This window comes from Manduca sexta, chromosome 26 (genome assembly GCF_014839805.1).
Source record: "Manduca sexta isolate Smith_Timp_Sample1 chromosome 26, JHU_Msex_v1.0, whole genome shotgun sequence".
Classification (NCBI taxonomy): Eukaryota; Metazoa; Arthropoda; class Insecta; order Lepidoptera; family Sphingidae; genus Manduca; species Manduca sexta.
In genome coordinates this window covers 4,568,208-4,592,626 of record NC_051140.1, presented here as the reverse complement: position 1 = coordinate 4,592,626, position 24,419 = coordinate 4,568,208, and the positions used below count along the sequence as shown (strand labels likewise).

At 35.9% G+C, this 24,419-nt stretch overlaps 2 protein-coding genes across 2 annotated transcripts; one reads left to right on the top strand and one right to left on the bottom strand.

The window, feature by feature from the left end:
* Positions 1-1,168: 1,168 nt before the first annotated feature.
* LOC115450994 (putative pre-mRNA-splicing factor ATP-dependent RNA helicase PRP1) lies at positions 1,169-8,534 on the bottom strand. The gene is made up of 10 exons (XM_030179179.2): positions 8,346-8,534; positions 6,360-6,487; positions 5,137-6,289; positions 4,334-4,470; positions 3,909-4,046; positions 3,510-3,632; positions 3,196-3,295; positions 2,880-2,970; positions 1,534-1,696; positions 1,169-1,334 (listed from the first exon to the last, which is right to left on the bottom strand). The coding sequence occupies exons 1-10, from the start codon at positions 8,393-8,395 to the stop codon at positions 1,207-1,209; spliced, it is 2,211 nt and encodes a 736-aa protein (XP_030035039.1). The 5' UTR covers positions 8,396-8,534; the 3' UTR covers positions 1,169-1,206.
* A 748-nt stretch (positions 8,535-9,282) lies between these two features.
* On the top strand, positions 9,283-23,937 carry LOC115450984 (suppressor of cytokine signaling 1). The gene is made up of 12 exons (XM_030179165.2): positions 9,283-9,577; positions 17,011-17,092; positions 17,376-17,475; positions 17,711-17,812; positions 18,350-18,420; positions 18,709-18,778; positions 18,987-19,074; positions 19,611-19,706; positions 20,056-20,170; positions 20,429-20,607; positions 20,766-20,883; positions 21,765-23,937. The coding sequence occupies exons 2-12, from the start codon at positions 17,068-17,070 to the stop codon at positions 21,884-21,886; spliced, it is 1,086 nt and encodes a 361-aa protein (XP_030035025.1). The 5' UTR covers positions 9,283-9,577; positions 17,011-17,067; the 3' UTR covers positions 21,887-23,937.
* Positions 23,938-24,419: the final 482 nt, after the last annotated feature.

The following is a 24,419-nucleotide window of genomic DNA, read 5'->3' as shown; positions in this document are numbered from 1 at the left end:
ACTAGATTATACGTAAATATTTATGCCATGTTCTGTAAGGTAAGTGAAATCCAATGATTTTGGAAAATTGTCTCTCATGTTGAAAATACTAGGTTTGTTTGCATGATCATTTTGCTATTTATTTGCTAACTTATAGGTAGTAAAAGGCTCGGCATACAAATGTGATTTTTTCAATAAAAAATTCAAGGAGTTACAAATAGAAACAATCTATTTGTGGTTAGGTAATCTTCCATCAGGACTCCTCAAAAGGACATTGTGTATTTGGTATTGTAGAACACAATTCTATTTTTTTATTCTTACGATAGGCATAGAAGTAGCGATCTTCCTGAGAATGGCAATAGAACAATAGATAACACTGCTTGTCATCGTTCTGAGTGTAATAATGCCAATCATTTGTTAGTTCCTACTAGTCAAGCATGGGCGGTGAGTAACAGCTTAATAATTCATACTACGTATGTAAGTGAAATACTATGTATGGATGTGTCTATTCTAATAGTTTTATTACGCAGCTCCCTTTAGATTTGACGCATGCGCATACTTCTATATGCACTTAGTATATTATTTACTCTATAGTACATGCTAATGTTAAATTATTGGGACTATCTACGAGTATATGACATTTTCATTTCGTTAATGGAACAAAATTCGAAATGTTGTCCACCTCTGAATTGAAACTTGGCTACGCCCTTGAGACACGGTCTAAATTTGGCGCATACAATCTGATTCAGGTGAACACATACGGCTCTAGGCGCATTCACTTCATCGCGCTGACGCGCGTTGGTGCCTGTGAATTGTTACTATTGGTGCGCACTCCACATGTTGCGCGTGAGCACATAGTGTTTATATTATATTCTGATTTCTGCCGTCCACTGTAGTGATGTGGTTGATTGAAAGGAAATTGAATGTTGCTAGAGAAAGGAAATTGGTTTTTAGGCTAAGTATGCGTGTCAAGAGGCTACAAATTCCTAGTCCAGCAATGATCCCAGTCTCCCCTCTATATCTTCTGTATTGGTGACCTGTCTGTCGCGGTCCAAAGCACTACTCGTATCAATCAAAGTTTATTCTAGTTGGTCCATTTTCGCCTGCAATCTGGAGAAACGCACTGCGATTTATTAATTTCGGCTGTAAGAATATATCATAGGGATGTAGACGTAATACAAAATACATATTGGCTTATGAATAATTTATTGAGGCGGTGCAATGCAGCTAGAAGCCCTCCTGGTAGGCCTTAGAATCGAGGCGCGCCTGCAGCAGCTCTAGTTGACGTCGCGCCTCGCACTGCGGGAAGTTGTTCAGCTCGTAGTATTGCGGTGCAATCTTCAGCAGCCATTCCGCTGAAAAGTAGCATTATATAAGTTATTACATATTGTGCTAGAAGTTCACTAAAACTGCCTTTGTGGCGTAGTTGTATTACGGCAAGACCACGGTGCTGACCATTTTCACAGAATGTTCTGTTCCATTTTCACAGAACAAAAGTAAGTCACAGATAGTCTGTCGTCTGCGCTGCCCCTTATATTAATGATTTACACTCACGCTTGATATCTGTGACGGTGCGTATGTAATTCTTGGTGGTGAGCACGAACTCGTTGTATATGACCCAGTCGGGCTTGTGGTCGAGGCACGTGGACGGGTGCAGTTGAACCACTTGGTTGTCTTTAACTGTCAGGTAGTGGCCAGTGCGCTCCAAATGTGCCACCTGAACAACAAAAAGTACTTAATTACGTACTTATAAACTTGAACATAACACTACAATAAGTTACTCAAATAGTAGGGGTAAACTACAAAAGTATAAGTTTCGAACAAAATAAATATCAATAAAAAGTAATTCTAATTTTACACGCCCTAATGGTATCACAACTACACTAGCAACTGCTTTCAATAATCAATACCAATATTCAATCAGATTCCGAGAATTAACCAATCAAAATAATTCATTTGAAAGCATCTCACAATATACTTTGTCCTGATTAGTCCATTTTAAAGATAGACCGAATAAAACGATTGGGATCGTTTATTGAAAACGGTTGTATACATCACACTTTCTCTCAGAAATTCATTGACTCATATGGCATATTCGCACTAAACTATAACCCCCTTATTCATAAACGTTTTTTATCTAAGGACGAAGTAAAGCTGTGATAACAAGCCTGTTTCTCATTGTCCAACGGCACTGCGAAATAGACATAAGGCCGTTGTGATTGGTTATTATTGTTGTATTTCAATATTAGCCAATCACAACGGCCCTACGTCTACGCGCTGTGAAGACTGCCATGCCGTCAGCACTGAGAAACAGACTTGTTATCACAGCCTTACTCGGTCGTTAGATAAAAAACGTCTATGAATAAGGGGGTAAAACGATACAAAAAATATAAAAAATAAAATTGCATACATTTCAGCACAATTACATAAATTTTTATAGCGGCGATAGCCTAGTTGGGTGTGGAACGGACTGCCGAGACGAATGTCCGCAGGTTCAAATCCCAAGGGCACACACCTCTGACTTTTCTAAAAAATCATGTGTGTATTCTTTGTGAATTTATCGTTCGCTTTAACGGTGAAGGAAAACATCGTGAGGAAACCTGCACATCTGAGAAGTTCTCTATAGGAATTTCGAAGGTGTGTGAAATCTACCAATCCGCACTAGGCCAGCGTGGTGGACTAAGGCCTAATCCCTCTCAGTAGTAGAGGAGGCCCGTGCTCAGCAGTGGGCAAGTATATACAAGGCTGATATTATTATTATTATTACATAATTTTTTTAGAGGAGTATGTGGTTTCATTATTAACGCAATTACAAATGTCCCTGTATATTAGCTAGTTACAACGAAATAACCTATTGGACTAGTACAAAGTATGTTTCTTTTTTTAATTTGTAAACTTACCTGCATGAAGAATCCATTGACGAGTGCCTTCCTTATGTTAATGTAATAATCTTTGCTAGTAAACTCTGTGCTAGTTCTCTTCAAATTGAACCTGAAATTACCGAAAAATAATTAAAAATTGTACAAGGATAGAACATGGGAAAATATATAATGTTATCACAATTATCATCGCCATTGTCAAAACTACCTTCATTTTCGTTGGGCAGTTTTGAGTATATCGTGTTGATATCAGAATCTTTATTTTATCGAAAGAATAATCGCCGGAGTACTTTTATGAGCCGTATCGCCTGCTAATTGTTTTTCGACGTTTTCTTACCTGTCCATGATTCTGCTGAGCTGTTGTCGTACATTGTCGCCTGATTTCAGTGATCTGTAGTTTATAAAGTTGTCGTAACACCAGTGCGGGTCTTCCATATCTGATGGCGAATTATAAATCATTAATTGTAGGATTGGTTGTTGGATTGATAATAATCGAGCAATGGAGATTCATTCATTTGTTAACTCGCAGAAATAGATCCATTTACCGCCAAATTAAAAAAAATATGGCACTGAATAGGTGAAATCTTTGCTAGTCACCCATGTTGTGTGGAAAGAAGAATATTTATATAATTTATGTTTGAAGTAACTTACTCTGTTTGAATGCGTGGTATACGTTGAGCAACGTGAGGTGGTCGCCGTCAATGTGTGCAAAACGCATTTTGGCTTCGTCCGCCGCCTTCCTAGCTTCGTTCGGCCTCACGAAACACTGTGGCACTAAACCGGATCAAATATTATATTTTAATCAGCATATGAAGGAGAATCATACGAAAATACCTCTATCCTACTGACTGTTGACACGGAAAATGTTAATAACCGCTCATTCTACTATCGTCGTGTCTTAAAAGAAGGAACATTTTCAATCAAAAATCATTATCATAGTAGGTATGATGATTCTAAATTACAAAGTTTACAAAAAATATCACAGCCTCTTACACCTAAATTTTTACAACAGTTATTTATTACTTGTTCTAAGTCCAATAGTCAACTCACCAGATAACATAGCTGTGATGGAGAGGATCTCATTGGAGCAGTTGTGGTTGCAGCTCGCGATTAACATCTTGGCGAGCTGTGGATCGAGCGGGAACTCCGCCATCACGGCGCCGAGGTCCGTCAGGTTGCCATCGTCGTCTGCAAACAGAGGGGGTTAGGGTTCGCCCCCTTACGTTAATAATAAGACAACACTTATCGCAAAGATTAAAATGTGCAGTATTAGTATGTGTTACAGACAGGTTATAATTATTTCTAACATAATTAGGAAACTTTTACTTCACTACTTTAATTGGTGGCTCATAGAAAACCAACATAAATTTTAAAGGCAGCATATGATTTTTGTAATTTTGTTCATATAAAATGAATTAATTACTGGCTATGGACTTGTCTATATTTAATATGTTTATATTGTGTATTGTACTCACCAAGCGCCGCCAGGTAGTTAAGCAGTTCGAGCGCCCGCATGAGTGTCTCCGGCGCGGGCGGATCCATGAAGTCAAAGTGCACCAAGTCGTCGATACCCAGCTTTTTCAACTGCAAAACTACAGATCCTAAATTTGATCTGCAACGTCAATGCGGACCGTGCGTTAGATGCGTCCAGTCTGTGCATTAGCGGTGATTGGAGATGGTAATGATTTACTTAAATGTTGATGATAAAAAATCATAAAAAAAGAAATGATTTTAGACATAAATATGGAAAAATGTCCACACACCTAAAGTTAATATTATGTATTTCTTAGAAATCAATATAATGTCCAAAAATAAAACTTACGAATTTGGAACTAAACATTTTAAGAATAAATTTGTTTAATTATGTAGCAATTTCTACACTCATTTCCCAATTTTTATCAATAAAGAATATTCATGTTTTTCCGTAAAGGAAGTAACAATCGGCACTAACTACTATGTTTAAATTAATCTTGCGTGCCACAGACTATTTAAAGTATAATGTCTAATTAAGCTTATATTTCTCTTGAGTAGGACATTTTCGTCACATTAGCAAATCAATGCCTTATAGTAGAAGAAAATCATTGACTATTTATACAGTGACTAGCATGATACACTAGGTTCAGGAGCAACTAGTCTATTCATTCTGAGGGATGAAATATGGCAAGGCTCAATAGTATATCTTTTTTAGTAATAGCTACAGATTATACTACTTACTCTCAGAAGTTGTAATTGTAAACAAAAAAACAATAATAATAGAAAAACCGACACGCAAAGTCACCTCAAAATTTCCGGATAAGTGTTGTCTTGCATTTCATGTTTGTATGCCTTCTCTGTGTAGAGTCGGAAACACTTCCCAGGCCGCGTTCTTCCAGCACGGCCGGCTCTTTGCTGCGCCGACGCCTTGCTTATGGGCGAGACCAACAGGGACTCTACTCTTATACGAGGGTTGTACACTTTTTGTTTGGCGAAACCTGGATCTATCACGAAGACTACACCATCTATTGTCAACGATGTTTCTGCTATGTTCGTAGAAACCACTACTTTACGGCCTATGGCACCATTGGGTCTATTTGGCGGCGCTGGCTCAAATATCCTTTGTTGTAAATTCGGTGGTAGGGTTGAATATAATGGAATACACTTTAACTCGCCAGCATCTGACGCTAAATTGTCTATTTCGCGTTTAATTCTTTTGCAGGCATCCTCAATCTCCTCTTGTCCCGTGAGGAACAGTAATATATCTCCTGCAATCTCTTCACACATGTGTATCTGGACCACGGTACGTATAGCAGCCTCCAAATAGTCGCGTTCAGGCTGCGGCGTATAGAATATCTCTACTGGATGCGTACGACCAGGAATGTTCATTAATGGTGCATTGTCAAAGTACTGCTGGAATTTGCCAGCATCGAGTGTCGCTGACATAATAACAAGTTTCAAATCTGATCGTTGTTTTATAACTTCTTTAAGCACACCCATCAAAATATCCGTAGCTAGCGTTCTTTCGTGGGCCTCATCTAGAAGTATGACTCTGTATTGTTCTAGCATGGGGTCTGACATGGCCTCGCGAAGCAACATACCGTCAGTCATGTACTTCAGAACAGTTTGTGGGCCAGAACAATCTTCAAAACGTATACTGTAGCCAACTTGCTGACCCAATGCCACATCCATTTCCTCCGCGACGCGCTGTGCCACAGACATCGCTGCCACTCGCCTGGGCTGTGTGCAAGCAACGCCTTTCGACTTGCCAAGTGTTACTGCGGCAAATTCCACAGACCACTGCGGTATCTGAGTGGTTTTTCCAGAACCAGTTTCTCCCACAAGGACCACACATTGGTGAGTATTTAGTAGTCTCATAAAATCATTCTTATATTCCCAAACAGGGAGACCAAGACGGCGTCGAAGGAGTTCATGGTAGCGTTGTGACAGGGGAAGACCTGTGAACATGTTGCATATTAAGTCTGTATCCTAATTACTTCATTTGAATTGAGATAGTGTTTGACATACTTGTGAATGGGTTAACTCCGGGTGTGCTGGTCGCCGTGGGAGGCATACTGGTGCCGAGAGTGGCGAGAGTTGTATCGGAGGACTCACCGCTGCTCCCAGACTTGGCAGCAGCGGCTGCTTTCTCCTCCCTAATGACATAGAAAGAGCATCAATAAGTTATTTACATACAATGGATATTTGTTTAGGAAATAAAAATTAGTTTATATGTGCCCTGTGTTTCTAACAAATAATTTTAACAAATATTTATATTGCAAAAATTCTTAACATTCATTTGCATCCATAAATTTAGTAGGATTATAATATTTTGTTTTTGACCTTAAAGGTCTGGCCACTACCATACTTAAGTAGTCTCACTAGACTACTTGAAAATTTTTCAAGTATTATGATCATCATAAAAGCAGGTTTGTTTGCTTAACTTTGGGACTATGTTACTTACTAAAAAATAATGCCTTAAGGCGATACCTCAAGGTCCATTTTCATACATTTTGTTTCGCCTTTAATCTGGGTAACTAAACAAGTATTGGCAAGTAAAGAATTTAAATTCACGTCTAGTTAGTGATTAGTTCTCGCAGTTGAAATGCATAAAATCATTACTGTACAATTCTTAGGGGACTTCCCAGGAGCAAGAATTTATCAAAATAAAGAATAATATACATATTCATCAAATCATTATTTTTTGTGTTACATTAAATATTTTTAACAATGTATGCTTTTTGCATAAGTGCTGGTTTTTTATTTTGAACAAATTCCAATCAACCTAAAACTTATTAGATAATACACCTGGACAAAAATGTGGAGCTTAAGATTCATTAAAAGAAAATTTGAAGACCCTTCTATAAGAAAATAACTTAATTGATTCATCAAAAGAGGTGGAATGGATAATTGGCTATCTTTTTAATTTTTTTGGTAACATAAGTAACTGCCAGTTAGACATTCAAGGACATAAAGCGTAAATGCAAAAAAAAATTGTTATTCTTAGAGACAAACAATTAATTTATAATTTAATTTTTTAGGGGTGCGTTCCAATGTTGCAAATTTATATTTGGAAAGTGTTCATCTAAAGTTTAAATAAAAGTGCAAAAATCTTCAATATGGGGGTCTCAAAAATAAATTACTTACTTCAATAAGCTTGTTTTTAAGAGTTCTATCCAAATATACAACAAATTATCTTGGTAAAAATATTAGTCAAATATAAAAGCCGTTTTTGGATGTGGTAAAAAAATAAATAATATAATAAATATTATGAAGGCAAAAGTAACTCTGCCTGTCTATTAATTTTTCAAAGCCAGAATACTAGATCGATCTTGATGGAATAGAGATGAATACATCTCCAATTTTGCAGTAGGGTAATATGTCATGTTTTATGTTTTTAGGTTTTGTTTTGATTGTCTGAATCATACAAATTTCAAAAGTTCGTTTTTTGTTAAGCTATAAGAAGTTAGGAAGCTAAATAATTTTGTGTCGTACCACCCAATTTGAATTTCATGTTAGTAAAAAAAACACATCACGACAATAAAATGCTAAGTACCTAGAAAGAATCCCGCACTAACAAAAACATTTTTCTAACCTAAAAACACATGACATGTTCCGGTATGATGAGACCACGTCGCCGTGGGTCCATGGTACATCTAAGATAACTTTAGATGCATATTTGATTAGATATGCAAAAATAATGTATATGCACAGAATTATAAATAAAAGCATATTTGAATAGAATAATTTAAAGACATTAACAAATATAGATATAGATATCCGAAAACTAAAATTCATGTAGGTTCCAGGTATACTCTTTCAAACTAACATATTATTATATTGTGTTGTTTCGATGGAAAGATAGCATTGATTAAAATTTGTATAACATAAATTGTTATCATGTACAAGGAATAAAGCAGTAAAAGAATGGATTTGTGTAAATAACAAAGAGGCAACAAACGCAGGGGCATGGCGTCCTAAACACAATAAAAATGTTATAAGCTTGCAACAAACCTTTTCCTTTTGATAAAGGGATCCAAAACTTCAATTCTCCGTTTAGACATTTTTGTTCACAACATAAAACTCTTAGATATTAAATTATGGGAAAGTTCTGCGACTTTCCCAATAAAATTTCGACAACCAACAAAATGGCTGCTCCGCGAATCACCAATGACTTAAAAGTAGGTATTGGTTTTGTCCCCGACATTTGTCCATAAACAATATCTATGGGTAAAATTATTGCTTGGCAGCAGAGTCTTTGACTTTGACCGATTTCGCAGGAATAAATAAAAAGAATTTCTATAGTTGTTGTAAGGCCGTGTATATACATTCGGAATGCTTTCTTAATTCAAACACGGAATTTAGATTCTGAACTAGAATACTTGGCGTCCCACACAATTTTGCGCTAGGTACCTTACACTCATGTGTTTCTAAATTTCACACATTGATTTCGGATGACGCTGGCTAGCATTCTGAATCTAAATTTAAGATTAAGTATTTATTTCGCTCTATTCAGTTTTTAAAAAGGTGCATGTAAGTAGATGTATTTTTCTTATATTTCACAATTACCATAATATACATAGATAATACTTGTATTTGGAAATATTTTATTGTTTTTTTTATGTGTCCAATATCATTTGCTTATCATGTTTTATTAATTTTCAAAAGAGTCGATATATTGTTACGGAAACAATTATTGAGTGTCTTCAGATTTCAGATTTCCAGTTTACATTCAGGCTACATTGTATAAACACAGCCTTATGCTGTTTCGTAGAATGATTCCTTCTATTGTATTTCATATTACGCAAAAAATATATCAAATTGAACACATATAGGCTAAGTAAATCATGAATTAGTAACACTTAAACGATACTAGATAAAATTCAAAATAATAAATAAAACAAACGACCAATAAATTATATTTTTCCGCCTATAATTAGATATTATCGTGAAATGAAACGTAACAATTAACAAAATGTCAGTCTACGAGAACTGCGTATTTTGAGTGCGTAATATTTTTTCGGGAATTTGTATATTGCTTTTGTAAATTTGTAAATAGATGTGTATGTAATTATGTAAATATCGCAGTGTGTTTACTTCTTTAAAATATTTTCCGAAATTAATAAGCGAATGTAAAATTGTGTTGTGTCGAACGACTGTCGAAGTCGAACTATGTATATTTGATGTGAAACGACATTCAGCGAACAAAAGTATTACAAGAAACAAGAATTTTATTCCCAATAGACGTGAGTTATTTTAATAAAATATCGTATTCTATATCAAAACCCTTATAAAATAAGAGCATGTTGAAAATTTCAGTACGCAGAATCCAAAATGGCGGATTATAAATTCATTTGTCTATTTTTGTTTACTTTTCCAATTTATTACACCGTAAACATTGTCGCTGGGTCATAATAGTTTCTTTTTATGATGCCACAAAATAATCGCAAGTTATATTGGCATTGAAAAACTACAAACTACGACAAACAACAGGTCATAGGTTAGTGAACCTGTTAAGACCTGTAATTTTTTGTTGTGAGCATGATCAGTAAAAGCTGTACAATGACAGCAAATTACTCCTGAAGTAATGTTGAGTAGGACATACAAGAGGCGGTACATTTGTCCGGGACATGACGTCAAAATGTAAGAGTGGCTCATAATTATATATTGTACTACTTCAAATTTTATGTCGCGGCAGTCGCGTTACTTTTTCTCCGTCTCTGGTAAACTGTAGGACGAGGACAGTGAGGTAGAGAACCGTATGCTACAAATTGCAATAGGACGTTATTTTACAATGGACATTACATTACTGCGTTTCGAGTCGCGAGCGAGAGGGAAATATTTTGAGGGTTAACATTACAAAATACTGTAAGCTACGCATTGAAACGCCGAGCCTCACTACGCCTCGCCTCATTTGAAGTAGGACGTTGTACCGGCTCAATGCTTAAAAGAGGCTACTCTTACAAACTCTTTTTTATGTCATGTCCTACCCAACTCTATCCTGAAGTCTAAATGATGGAATAATCATGTTGATGGTATGGTGATCGGATCACAGTATTGCCACACTCATTGCATTCATTGCAACTCATTGGTAGTGTTAGAATTGTGATTAGAACTTTTAAAAAATCTAAAATTTGTATAAGTACCACGAATTACACTTACAATTCATTGAAAATACTACATTACTAACACTTTAAAGTTGCCTTTTACGACTGTTAGATAGAAAACCATATCATAGTCAATGATGATAATTTTCGGTTAAAAAATATTATCTTGTAAACTTGAATTTGAAGTCAAAAGTAGTGGAAAGTTTTTACTCTTTGAATATAAATAAATTACTCTCGAGTTTCGCCGAAGTAGCTTTTTTGAACAAAACTAAAACAATAAATTCTAACCTCAACTTGTACCAAGAGAGTTTTCACGGTGGGATATTTATTTCTGACGCTCGACGGCCGCTGCCGCGGCCTCTTCCCTGTAGATTGTACACAGTTCCAAATTAAGAATATCTGTGACATTACGTTTAAAAAAATATACTGGTGATACCTAAACACAGACACATTCACATAGACGTAAATATGGGGAGAGTGAATGATATGATGATATGATATATGATGAGGAGAATGAATCTGTTACTGCAGTGTTTTTGTATAATCATTTTCACATCATAAATTTTTAGGATGTATGATAGAGAACACCCTTAGTGAAAATGAAATTTGACGCAAAGAGAAGTTTGATAGTCAAACTTTACTTTTTGAGTATAATATACACATTGGTATTGCTTATGGGCTCCTTTTCCACACTGTTATATTTATTGTATTTAAGCCATATAAGATTAATTTATTTTACCACATGTTTCAAAAACTTTGTACATTCTAATGTTAGAAATTGAAAAACTAAAATTACAATAACAAAGTCTCATTAAAGGATAATACATTTCAGACACATTTTTGTATTACGTTACGACTATCACAATAAGTTAATTTTGCATCAATAGTTGATAATTTTATAACCACGAAAAACATTAGTGTTCAGGGTTTTTAAAAGACATCTGTAATATTATTAAATTATCAGCATTTAAATGGTTCTCTCCATCACCTTAAACACAGGATGGATTATTTGTCATAAATTTAAGTTTTTTCCCTTTTATGTGCAAAAAACAATTGGGTGTGGTTGCGATTATAACATATTTTTATTTTCAATAATACTAGTATAATACTATCAAAAATGTGATAATGGGTATAGCAAAGCTGGCCATAATTTGTATTGGCAGCATTTTCCTTACTCTGTTAACAATATAGTCCATCACTAATCACTATCAGTGTCTGTAGATGCCATTCATCTCAAATTGCTGCCATTACCTTATCACAAAATCACTATGATAACATGTTGTCATTTTTCTGTTTGTTTCACTTCAAATTCATTGCCTCGCCACACATAACAATTAGACTGTCGAGCTCTATTAATTGATGTTAATTAAGGCTCTATGGAATACTCTCAGTAAAATTTGTAACTTAAAACAGAAAAGTAACTTGCCTTCTGGACTGCTCACAAAATTAGAGAACCCTACTGCGCCGCTCAATGAATTTAACAAATTTTTTGTCTCTATCGGGCAAGAATTGGCAAATAAAATACTCAGAGATATTAATGAATCCGAAGGCAGTTTATCTTCTAAACTGAACACCGCAAATGGTCCATCAAACTCCTTATATCTTTCCCCGACTGATCACGATGAGGTTGACGCTTTAATACGTAATTTAAAAACAATAGTGCTCCTGGTTTAGATGGTTTTTCAAATACATTGATAAAAGCAGTTAGAGCGTACATAATCATTCCACTTACTCATATCTTCAACTTGAGCTTCAGCACAGGATGCTTCCCTGAAGTTTGGAAAATTGCAGCTGTAACGCCGATTCACAAAGAAGGACCCAAAGATGCGCCCAGTAACTATCGTCCAATTTCACTTCTTAGTGTATTTTCAAAACTATTAGAAAAAATTACCAACAAACGTCTGTCGCAATTCCTAGAAGATAATGGACTGCTAGCAAATAATCAATTTGGTTTTCGAAGAGGAAAGTCCACAGAAGATGCTGCAGAAATGTTAATTAATTCCATAGCGTTACATCTGGACAACGGCCGCTTTTGCTACGGTGTCTTCCTGGACCTCGCTAAGGCGTTCGATACAGTATCAATTTCTATCTTATTGCGTAAATTAGAAAGGATGGGGATTCGAGGGATTGCTCTGGACTGGTTTTGCAGTTACCTCTCCCATAGAAAGCAACTTGTAAAACTAAATAAGCTTACTAGCTCTATTCTACCCACTACATTCGGCGTCCCCCAAGGCAGCATACTCGGTCCCTTGCTATTCATTATTTACATGAACGATATTCATGATCTTAACCTAATATCCGCTGACATAGTTTGTTACGCGGATGATACAGTCATAATTTTTCATGGTGAAGACTGGGATAGCGCACGAATTGCTGCTGAAAAGGGCATGCACCATATATCAAAATGGTTACTGTATAATCTTCTTACTCTCAATAGTAATAAGACAAAATACATATGCTTCCACAAAACAGCCAGAACACGGCCCCGGACTTATCATATTGCAAAATCCACACATGCGACTACTCCGACCCATTTCACTGTGACTGTATTTCAATGGAGCGAACCAGGACCTTAAAATACTTGGGTCTGATCTTGGATGAGCATTTGAACTTTGAGAATCATATTACGACCTTATCGGATAGAGTTCGCAAAGTTATTGGGATTATAAAGCTGTTACGGAGATCAGTCGGAGTAGACACCCTTAAACTTATTTATTACGCACTTTGTCAGTCACTAATCGGATATTGCATTGGCGTATGGGGTAGTGCAGCCAAATCACACATGCTACTCATTGAAAGAGCGCAACGTACCGTTTTAAAAGTAATGCTCTTTAAACCTTATAGGTACCCCACTGATGCTTTATACAGTGAATTAAAGCTTCTCAGAGTTCGTCAACTATACATTCTCAAAGCGTGTCTCTCTACCCACAAAACTATTATTAACTCCGAAAATTATGATAATTTACTGTCCAGGAGAGTTTATAGGTTAGATCTCCCTTCTACTAATTCGGTTTCGCAAAAGATTTCCGTACTACTCACATTTGTCTATTTACAACAATATATCAAAACACTGCAACATTAAGAACTGTGGCCTAATTAAATCAAAAAAGATAATTATTAGTTGGCTTGCTAATCTCGATTATGATGAAACAGAATCACTGATAGTAAGTAGGTATAAGGGCTTGAACTGATTAGCTACTTGTTAAGTTCCCTCAAATTATAATTATGTTTTACCTTTGTTGTCATACATGTTTAGATTAAAGTAATTACGTAAGGTTGGATTTAGGTAACACAGCTATGTTATGACCTATGCATAGGTCTAAAATTAGATCTCATATGTTAAGAACGTATTTAATTTAATTTTCTAAGTTATCTTGTCAATAGTTTTATTTTCTTAATTTTGATGAATGCTCACCAAGCAATTACAAATGATACGATATTTAATTTGTAATGGTATCCCAAGGTACAGGCACGGCCTAGTTTGGGTACCACTGGTAAATACTTTATTTTTGTTTTTAGAAATTTGTTTTGTTATACCACTGTTTTTTTTTTAACTGTAAAACACATTATGTACTTTTTAATAAAAAAACTTATTATTATTATTATTATATTTTAAGTTTTTAAACTTCTCCCATTTCTGGGGTATTTCACCAGAGCTGCGGGCTTTTGGCCAAACAACTTCGGCGGTTGATATGTTAATCTATTGCTAGAAACTTTCTGACGATTCTGCACGTGTTTAGTATGACTGCCTTCTGCATTAGCGTGAATGTGAGTGGATGAATGTTTAGGGTTTTCAGGCTAGTGTGCAGTGTTTTAGGGATTACGCCGGTGCTGGATATAACGATGGGGACTGTCTTCACAGATTGCACTCTCCATTGAGTTTTCAATTCAATGGTCAGGTCTGCATATTTTGTGAGTTTATTAGTATGTGTGGCCGTGAGATTGTGTGTGTTGGGGATTGCGATGTCTATGAGGTAAACTGTCTTACTATGTTTATCGTGTAGTGTGATATCAGGGCGGTTGTGATGTACGGTCTTGTCTGTAAGTATAGTTCTGTCCCAGTATAGTTTGTAGTCAGGTGATTCTAGGATAATTTGAGGTGTATATTTATAATATGCTGTTTTTTCTGTGATGAGTTTGTGCTTGTATGCGAGTGTCTGTGTGATGGAGGAGCATGCGCCTGTGATGTGTTGGATGGTTTCTGGGTGTTTATGACAGTGTCGGCAATGATCACTACTTAGACTACTGTCTCGGATTATGTGTTTCCTATAGTTTTTAGTGTCTATAACCTGATCTTGAATGGCCTGCATGAATCCTTCTGTTTCGGGAAACAGCTCGCCACGCTTTAACCATGCGTTTGACGCTATTTTGTCAACATTAGGGTTAGTTAAATCGTGACGATGACGGCCGTGCAGAGATTTTTGTGTCCAGATGTCAATCTTTTGTTGTTTGGTGGTTATAGGCATTTCTTTTGTGTGATCAGCGAGAAATAGTGGCGTGTATTTATCTACTTCACAGATAGCTTTGTGCAGTGTGGAATGCAGTGAACGATTGTGGAAGAAATGATCTGAGCGACATGATTTGTTTATTGTGTAAGTTTGTTATATCTATTAAACCCCTGCCACCTTCGCATTTAGGTAGGGTCATTCTCTGTATACAAGCTCTTGGGTGGTGTTTTCTATGTTTAGTCATTGCAGTGTTAATGATTCTTTGAAGGTTTTTTAAATCTGTTTGTGTCCAGCGTATTACACCAAACGAGTAAGTTAGAATAGGGACGGCAAAGGTGTTTATAGCTTTGATGGTGTTGCGAGCATTTAGGTGGGTGTGTAGTACTTTATGTAGTCTAGTCCTGAAATTTTGTTGCAGTAGCTGTTTAATGTTCTTGTGGTGGAGCTCCTGTGACTGATGATATCCTAGGTACTTATATCCTTCCACTGGGTCTACAGCATCTATTACCTCTTGATTTGCCAATTTATAAGAGGCAGGTACTATTGTTCCTTTGTGGACTGATTGAATCTTGCATTTATCTACGCCAAATTCCATGTGTATATCGTGTGAAAATGTTTGAACGATGTCAGCTAGGGTGCGTAGGTCCTTTAGAGTGTTACTGAAAAGCTTTATATCGTCCATGTACATGAGATGAGATAGTGAAATTTGATGTGTGTCATGTTTAATTTTGTATCCGAAATTATTTTTATTAAGCATATTAGATAATGGGTTAAGGGCTAGACAGAACCAAAGGGGGCTTAAGGCGTCACCCTGGAATATGCCTCTTTTTATGGAGATGGATTCGGTTTCAGTAGTTTTGCCAGAATTACATATTTTTAGTTTAGTATTCCAGTTTAACATTATTTTTTCCACAAAACTTATAATTGCAGGGTTAATTTTATAGTGTTTTAAGATATATATTAGCCAGGTGTGTGGTACTGAGTCGAAAGCCTTCTTATAATCTATGTACATGGTGTGGATGTCTAGTTTTTGAATAACTGCTTGTTTTGAAACTACTGCGTCGATGGTGAGCTGTTCCTTACATCCCTGACTATTTTTTCGACAACCCTTTTGTTCTTCTGCCAAGATTTGTTGTTCCTGTGTGTATTTGTAAATGGTTTCGCTTAAACAAGCTGTAATTATTTTATAAATGTTTTGGAGACAAGTGATTGGTCGATATTTGGCGGGGTTTTCAGTATTAACAATTGTCCTCAACAATTGTGACGCATAAGGTTTTTGTCCTGTCTGGTCTAAAGTGAAGCTTGCAGGCCATATCTTCCATGTTTTTGACTTATTCTGTGTAGACACCTACCATATTCCATCAATAATATCATTAAGTTGGTTATTCTATTTTAGCATGAGACATGATAAAGTTTTTTCATATGTAAGATAAATATAGAAAATTCATAAATATGTTTAAAACTCAAAGTTATGAATGCTAAGTTATAAAAAATAATTTTAACCCAAAATATCAAAACTCAGGTACTATTTTATAAAAAGATTATTTTTGGTTTAAATTTTATTTATCAAAAAATTACTTATGTGTTCTTTTTTACAACATTTTTATGTTTCGTTGTAAAATAAAAGCTTTTTTTTTGTTATAGTCTAATTAGTGGTAAGAAATGGAAAAAGTAATTAAATGACTGAGATGTGAATGTGAATTGAATGATTGGTGATTAACTATTTACTTCAATCTTCAATCTACTAAGCTCCATAGTATATTGTTAGAAGTTATTTGATGACAGCTGTTAAGAGAGTGATGAAGTAAAATAATTAAATTATTAATTCATTATTTTGTTTTATATAATTTCCACCCTAATGGTTGTTTATGTTTTTTTTTTTAAATATATGTTATATTTTGTGAAACATATATTATTGACTCAAGTCTACACTGATTCAGATATTGTTGGAAGAGTCTTACATTCTATGTGAATCACCTATTAGTGTACACATTGCATGTTAGGCTTACTTCATTGTGTAGTTATTTATTTTTGTAAATATTTCGAAATAGGCTAATCATACTGCATATTATTCTAAAAGTTTAACCTGTAAACTTCAATTAAATAAGAATGTTGTATTTCCAGATGGTAGTTCGCTGGGCGAACCTCTCATTGTCCCTGTAGTAAACACACCTTAATGCAATGGGACAACAGACTTCCAGAAAAAGTAAGTGGACATTCTTAGAGATTGACAACATGGACTTATTATTTAATATTAGTTGCTAGGTTGTGGATTTATGTTTCATTAAGTATACACAATACTGTTTGGAATCCTCTTTTACGATTTGGTTTTTCGTACAAACCTTTTAGATGAGATCAGTTTTTGTAGGTATAATAATACATAACATGTCTACTATAAACAAATTATGTTACTTAGTCACCAAAATGGATTCAAATAGAAAAATGTTAACTTCATCAGCAAGATTATTTAATCATATATTTAAACACAGCAGGTGGAGAGTGCACGTGCGGCTGTGGTGCGTGGGAGAGGCGGAGGTACGCTGAGTCGCCCAGCAGTGTCCATAGATACGTCAGCGCCGTGACCGACAGGTCAGTAAAGATGTACGCTAATACCTGAATATGAAGTTATTTTTAAAACTATTGCCGAAAACATGATTCCATTATTATCGTTCTTTGAGTTTGGTTATAATTTGGTCAGTTCCTATTAATATATTGATTTAGTCTCGTATCACTTGAGGACTGTTTTGCCAAACTTAAGTTTATCTATTATAAGCATTATTGTATTTTTACGTGGTCATTTGGAAATACTTTGTTTGAACTGTAGGTGGAGCGGGCGCGAGTGCGCGTGCCGGCGACGTCGCTGGCGCCGCCCCGCGTGCGTGTGCACGGCCTACAGGAGGGTCAGCGACGCCTGCAGAGACGACAGGCAAGGCACATTAAAAATCACCTTTACATCCACTTTTAACATCCTAATCCACCTACCTAATGCAATACATGTTGGCCGAACTTTTTCGGTGAAGGTTATAATACCAATGAGTAGATAGCATCCATATTTATCTTGCCTTACCATTATTCGGTTTCGATTATAATATGGTTGGCTGAGTTAAGGCGTTAACGTAGAACTCAATGGGCGTAGCTTGTTACAACTCGCATTTGCTCGCGATATGTCTCACTGATACACAATAAAAAATGATAGCACAGAATGAGTAGACAGCTCCACAAAACTTGTCTATATGGACTGTTTGCATTGGTTTTCTCCAAACTTGCCGAGCGTCTAGACTCTAGGCGGTAGCATTCGCCTTGCATTAAATTGATTACATTGCATTGAGCTAAGCTTAACTAACATGTATTGATTCGATTGACAGATGCCAGCGAACTCTTATGAATAAAATAATTTGTGCACATTTATTCGTGGTGCTGATGTGTTGTGTAATTTTCACAATGTGACAATTGTGTTTTGCAGACTGGCGGCCGTGCTGACGCTGGGCGCGCGCGACCTGCGCCGCGAACTCGACGCAATCGTTATTAATGCAGGTCAGTATGTAAAGCAGACGGACAGAGTCCTGATCGTTTATTTTATAGCTGTTACAACAACAGTATATAATGCACAAGCTTTCAATTGAAAGAGTACATTTCTTGGTACAAAATTGAACTTTTTAAAATTAATTATTATAAATTGCATACTGGCTTAACAGCCATTATGCAATTTATAATAATTAATTGCTAACGCTCTACGTATAAAATTAGAATTACTGTAGTCTCATTGTGCAGTGTCATAAATACAACAATAATAATAATTATGTATGGTGTTAAAATTTTCAGAAGGTGACACAAACAGGGAAAATGGAGAGCCCACAGCAGAAGTCTATGTACTATCTGTTGCGCCTAGAAGGTGAGCTAATTTTGTTCACATACATTATTAAAAATTGCTCCTAAGAGCCTATAAGTAGGGTAATGTTTATGATTGCATTCATAATAGATATTCTGTATTTATTAAAAACAATAAAAGTATATAACATTGCTAATCCAGTATTTTATTTTTGCTTATCATACTTGTACCGTTCTGAAGTAGTTTTATGTTGTTTCCTGTTTGGTTGCAGTGCTGACGGAGAGAGTTCACAAGAGGGGCGGAGGAACGAGCTGTCGCAGCCAAATGACGGCTCCATAAGATTGCACCCACATTTCCAGGTATATATGAATTACATGGTCTATGAGTGAAAAGGATGAGTTTCAATCATCTTGTCAAAAATTTTAATGCAGAGAAACATGATTATGTTAAACATAAAGTAAAATCTATGTTATTAGTACAGAAGTAATTCACTTATATGACATTGTTATTATGTGATAATTCTTCAGGCATTTTGGCATATTGTTGATGGTTGCATGTTTGAATAAACATGTTACCAATATGAATTATTCAGGATATTGTTTCTTAGTAGATAGTTAAGTGTGTAATTATGTTTTACCAGCTTTTATATCAGCGGCCTAGCCCACATAAAAAACAAAATCAGGAACACAAATTTCATATAAAAAGTAGCCTTTTTCCTTCCCAGGTTCTCTAATTATTCTATACCAAATTTCATTAAAATTGATTCAGTAATTCGACCGTGCAAGTGTTACAAAGTTAGTTCTGCATTTATAATCTAAGTATGGATTTAAATGAATCATTGCCAGTTCAGAACAATATCGAGTGATTGTCTAGCCGGCGTGTTTCCAATGTGCAGGTGGTGTGCGGCGGGGAGGTGCGCGCGGTGCTGGTGCGCGCGCCGCCGCTGCCCGCGCTGCCGCCGCTGCCGCCGCCCGCGCGCGTGCACACGCAGGTCAGTCACACACACTGTTACTTGTAGATATGTAGCTATATGAAGGTTTCTTATTAGACCAATATTACTGGTATATTTTTTCGTCTGCTTGAGATATTGAGGAAACACAAGGTAATATTGTGTTGTCATTTATATAGGATTGTAGAATTCACGAGAGTGTATCTCGATCGGTACAGCCGTTTTATCTATATCAACTATGAAAGAGTGCGCGAGCACTGCTTATTTATGGTTTTAAAGTAATTTAAGACAGTATTATTCTTTCAATAACCACAACAGCACACTACCATGCAATGTTTTGTAATTGTAAATGGTATCTTATTTATATTATGTTGTTATTATAACATCGCAGGTGGACTACATACACTGCTTAGTGCCAGACCTACAGAAAATAACAGCATGCTCGTTCTACTGGGGCAAAATGGATCGATACGAAGCCGAGAGGCTGTTGGAGAATAAACCTGAAGGTAAACTTTTCTGATTCTGAATAAGATCATGAAGTTGATTTGGGTGAAACTAGCTTGCTATGTTGTAACTGAAATTTGCCAATATTCTATTCATATCAAACTTTTTTTTCACTCTGAAATGCTAAGATGCTACTCTCAGTCTCATTTAATGTCACTTTAAAACCTAAGTGCATAATTCATACTAGCATTTTTGCTTGGCGTTTTGTATAAAAACTATAAATGAGCTTATTTATGAAGTCATTGGTGATATTGTGGCAGGCACGTTCCTGTTGCGAGACTCCGCGCAAGAGGAGCACCTGTTCTCAGTGTCGTTCCGCAAGTACGGACGCTCGCTGCACGCACGCATCGAACACTACCAGCACCGCTTTAGCTTCGACTCGCACGACCCCGGCGTCTTCGCTGCGCCCACTGTCACCGGACTCATCGAGCACTACAAGGTAACTGTGTTTCCTCTTTTTACTTTAACTTTCCTTACATTACAATATTTGTATTTACATGTGTTCAATTAAAGTGGTTGATTTATTGATTCTATTGACTATTTAACGTTAAGTCAAGCTAAAGCTTGTTAGGTGTGAATGTATGGATATTGTGTCAGGACCCGGCGTGCGTGATGTTCTTCGAGCCGATGCTGACGGCGCCGCTGCCGCGCGCCGAGCCCTTCACGCTGCAGCAGCTCGCGCGCGCTGTCATCGTCTCGCACACCACTTACGACGGTTAGTGCAGAGTACAGATACTCATTATTTTTAGTTTATTTATTTTATCATTAACTAGCTTTTGCCCGCGGCTCCGCCCGCGCTATAAAGTTTTTCGGGCTAAAGTTTTCCGTTATAAAAGTCACGCTATATATTTTCCCGGGAGCCTATGTTCTTCCCAGGGTCTTAAACGGTCTCCATACCAAATTTCATCTTAATACGTTGGGTAGTTTTTGAGTTTAATACGTTCAGGCAGACAGATGCAGCGGGGGACTTTGTTTTATAATATATTTTTGTAGAACTTTTTAAGAGGAACAATCCCGTCATACATTATTGTTGCATAACTTAAACTGTTTACGCAGCGCACGCAACGGAAGCTCTCAAAACTAATAAATTTTCCCCGTTTTTGCAACATGTTTTATTACTGCTCCGCTCCTATTGGTCATAGCGCAATGATATATAGCCTATAGCACTCCAGGAACAAAGGGCTATCCAACACAAAAAGATTTTTTCAGTTCGAAGCGATAGTTCCTGAGTTAGCCATTACTGTTCCGCTCCTATTGGTCATAGCGTGATGATATATAGCCTATAGCACTCCACGAACAAAGAGCTATTCAACACTAAAACAATTTTTCAGTTCGAATCGGGAATTCCTAAGATAAGCCATTACTGCTCCGCTCCTATTGGTCATAGCGTGATGATATATAGCCTATAGCAGTCCACGAATAAAGGGCTATCCAACACAAAAAGATTTTTTCAGTTTGAACCGGTAGTTCCTGAGATTAGCGCGTTCAAACGAACAAACAAACAAACAAACTCTTCAGCTTTATATAATAGTATAGATATCAGTTACTTATTTTTGAGATCCATTTAATTAAATGTTGTTATAACGGTGTTCGTAGGTGTGGAACAACTGCCTTTGCCGGCGCGCCTGCGGCTGTACCTCAAGGAGTATCACTACCGGCAAAGGGTGCGCGTGCGCAGGCTTGAGCCCGACTTGTACGACCAGCCCCACCACTGCTGAGACGGCATTCGAACGCCTCGCACTGCTCACTGGAACTGAGGGTTTTCCTCAGCGCATTATCACCACTGGTCTCATGACAAATTATAATAGATATACTTCGGTATGATTGTATATTTAATTAAGAGCAATAATATATTGTGCTAAGTCGAGATCGTTAATAATTAATTCGAAAATGAGATAGCATCACTTATCTTTTTGATAATAAATTTTTGTGTACAGAATAGTAGTAAAATTCGTGCATGAATTATAATTTTTTTAGATATATTGTTTCGTTATATTTCCGGGAATGTTTGTCTTGGACAGGTTTATGAGTTGGTGTGTGTATGTTAATGTCAATAATGTCAATGTACATCAGTTCCATCGAGCAGTACCCGCAGTACTTTAGGAATATAACTCAAACACTTAAATGAAATCACAATAATTATTATCAAGTATGATAAACAAAATTATTTAAGGATAGTGACATAAAAATAGGCGAATTTCGAGTTGAAATTGCCCGCTGTACACTACTAATAAACAACACAATAAGTACTTAGCAATGTGATATTATTTCGTACATAAAAGTAGACAACGAAACATACTGTTTTCACCGTGTAAATACTGCACTCGTAAGTGTAGCGAGGTTTGTGAGTGGTGGGTACGCATCTGGCGAATTTACTTTTGTATTTGGCCAATATTCAGTGTCTCTATTCTTAAACCATAAACCATTGGAACGTATTATCGCCTAAGGCAGCCAGTAGCTTATACTTATTCTGCAATAATAGATGTTGTAAGTAGTGAACTATTAGAGAAATACTAATGATCATACATAATTATTTGATGTTTTAAGCGATGATACGTTTAATGTGTAATTTGTAAAAAATAAATTTATACATATTATTATTATATTATTATGTTTTTAATAATTAATTTATAAGTTCTATATACATTCTGTAACAACCGGATAGGTTTGTCCATGTTTATTTAAAACAGAAATTCGACAAAAACAATGCTTCGTAAGTCATCACAGTGACAGCAAATTATTGCGCATAATTTTTTACATCACATTAGTTGCCATTTTTTAACAGCATTGACTTTAACCATAATAAGGTGTTATAGTTTTGTCAAGCATTTATATAATGATTGCTAATTATGATAGGGTCTTCAGAAATTATGTATAAACAAATCTGGTTATTGCGAATGTACGGTGAAAAGTATTGTCTTGTAAATATTGTTATAGATATAAATGTATTGTAAAGTTTTACAATCGTCCAATGAGTTAATATCGTTGTATAAAAATCATGTTAAAAATGGGTCAGTTGTGATCTTATCATACATCACACAGTATGTACCTTATGGATCAGTTTCAGAGTAGTGCCACAATAATTAAGGAAATCCTGTCTAATATGTCTGTGTCGTATATATCAAATACATACTTGTCATTTAATTTTGGTTTTTAAAACCCAAATGGACTAACTCATTAACCAGAGATCTAATATTTCCAGAAATAAACTGAACACTCTGAATATAAACAGCATTGGATGCTCATTCTTCTTGCTAAAAATTAGCGTGAAAATGTTTTGAGGTGACGTGTGTGCTGCTGCAAAAAGAGTTCCATTCATACATTTAAGTAAAATGTAGTTGTAAGGAGCGAACAAGCTGCAACACAGGCGTGACTTCAACGCGTTTCCTATTTGTGAGAACCGTCATGTAAAATACACGTTTAGTCACAGCAAGTGACGGCTTAGCCGACTGTTGTGACACTCAGCCCCGGTGTACTCTTCTAACTACTTATTGTAACAAATATTTTGTGTAAAAATATGTTCCATATTGCGTCAAATCGATTGAAAGGCGACAGTTTTATCGATACACTTGTCAGCACAGTCATGGTGAATGTCGACACGTTTCATTTATTACGCCATTTGAAAAGTTGCTATTTTTTAATGAAGTTGGGTAATCTGATCGCCTTTTAATGGGTTATATGAATTATTTCATTTTGAAAACAATTGTACACAGTGTTAACGTACAAATTTATTGAGGAAAATATATAATAAAAATTATATTTTAATGATTTTGGATGTATTATTCATTTTAATCAAATATGTTTTTTTTTGTTGGTTTTCCATCTCGCTTGGCACCACACGTGCTAGTTATGGCTTACGCCACTGGGTAGGTGTTAACGTCAGAATTTCGAATGAAATGAAAAATATTAATATTCTAACATCATTTTTATTACATCAAATAAATTATAAAGTCCATATTTTTTATTTTTAATAAAAAAAGCGCATGCAATGCTCTCGAGAGCACCCCTTTATTTGCAACACATCGACTATTGTTTGAATCGATCTTGATTACTTACCGATTCATATATTACACTAAACTAGAAAAAAACGTTTTTATGATTTCCAAAAATTTCCCAATTTTTTCGTAAATCGTAAATACGTTTCTACTAAGGTACTTTTAAATATAAAGCTTACTTTTACACTAAATTAAAAATCTACCAAAAAAACGTACTTATTTTATAAAATTACAAGAGTTTTAAAACTATGGCAAT

What these genes read in the sequence shown, in the direction of transcription:
- LOC115450984 (XM_030179165.2), top strand. Translation starts at nt 17,068, where the DNA reads ATGGGACAACAGACTTCCAGAAAAA. An exon ending in CTATCTGTTGCGCCTAGAAG is followed by an intron (nt 18,779 to 18,986) that starts GTGAGCTAATTT and finishes GTTTGGTTGCAG; the next exon opens with TGCTGACGGAGAGAGTTCAC. An exon ending in GACTCATCGAGCACTACAAG is followed by an intron (nt 20,608 to 20,765) that starts GTAACTGTGTTT and finishes ATATTGTGTCAG; the next exon opens with GACCCGGCGTGCGTGATGTT.
- LOC115450994 (XM_030179179.2), bottom strand. Translation starts at nt 8,395, where the DNA reads ATGTCTAAACGGAGAATTGAAGTTTTGGATCCCTTTATCAAAAGGAAA. An exon ending in CATCACAGCTATGTTATCTG is followed by an intron (nt 3,633 to 3,908) that starts GTGAGTTGACTA and finishes GATCCGGTTTAG; the next exon opens with TGCCACAGTGTTTCGTGAGG. An exon ending in CACCGTCACAGATATCAAGC is followed by an intron (nt 1,335 to 1,533) that starts GTGAGTGTAAAT and finishes GCTACTTTTCAG; the next exon opens with CGGAATGGCTGCTGAAGATT.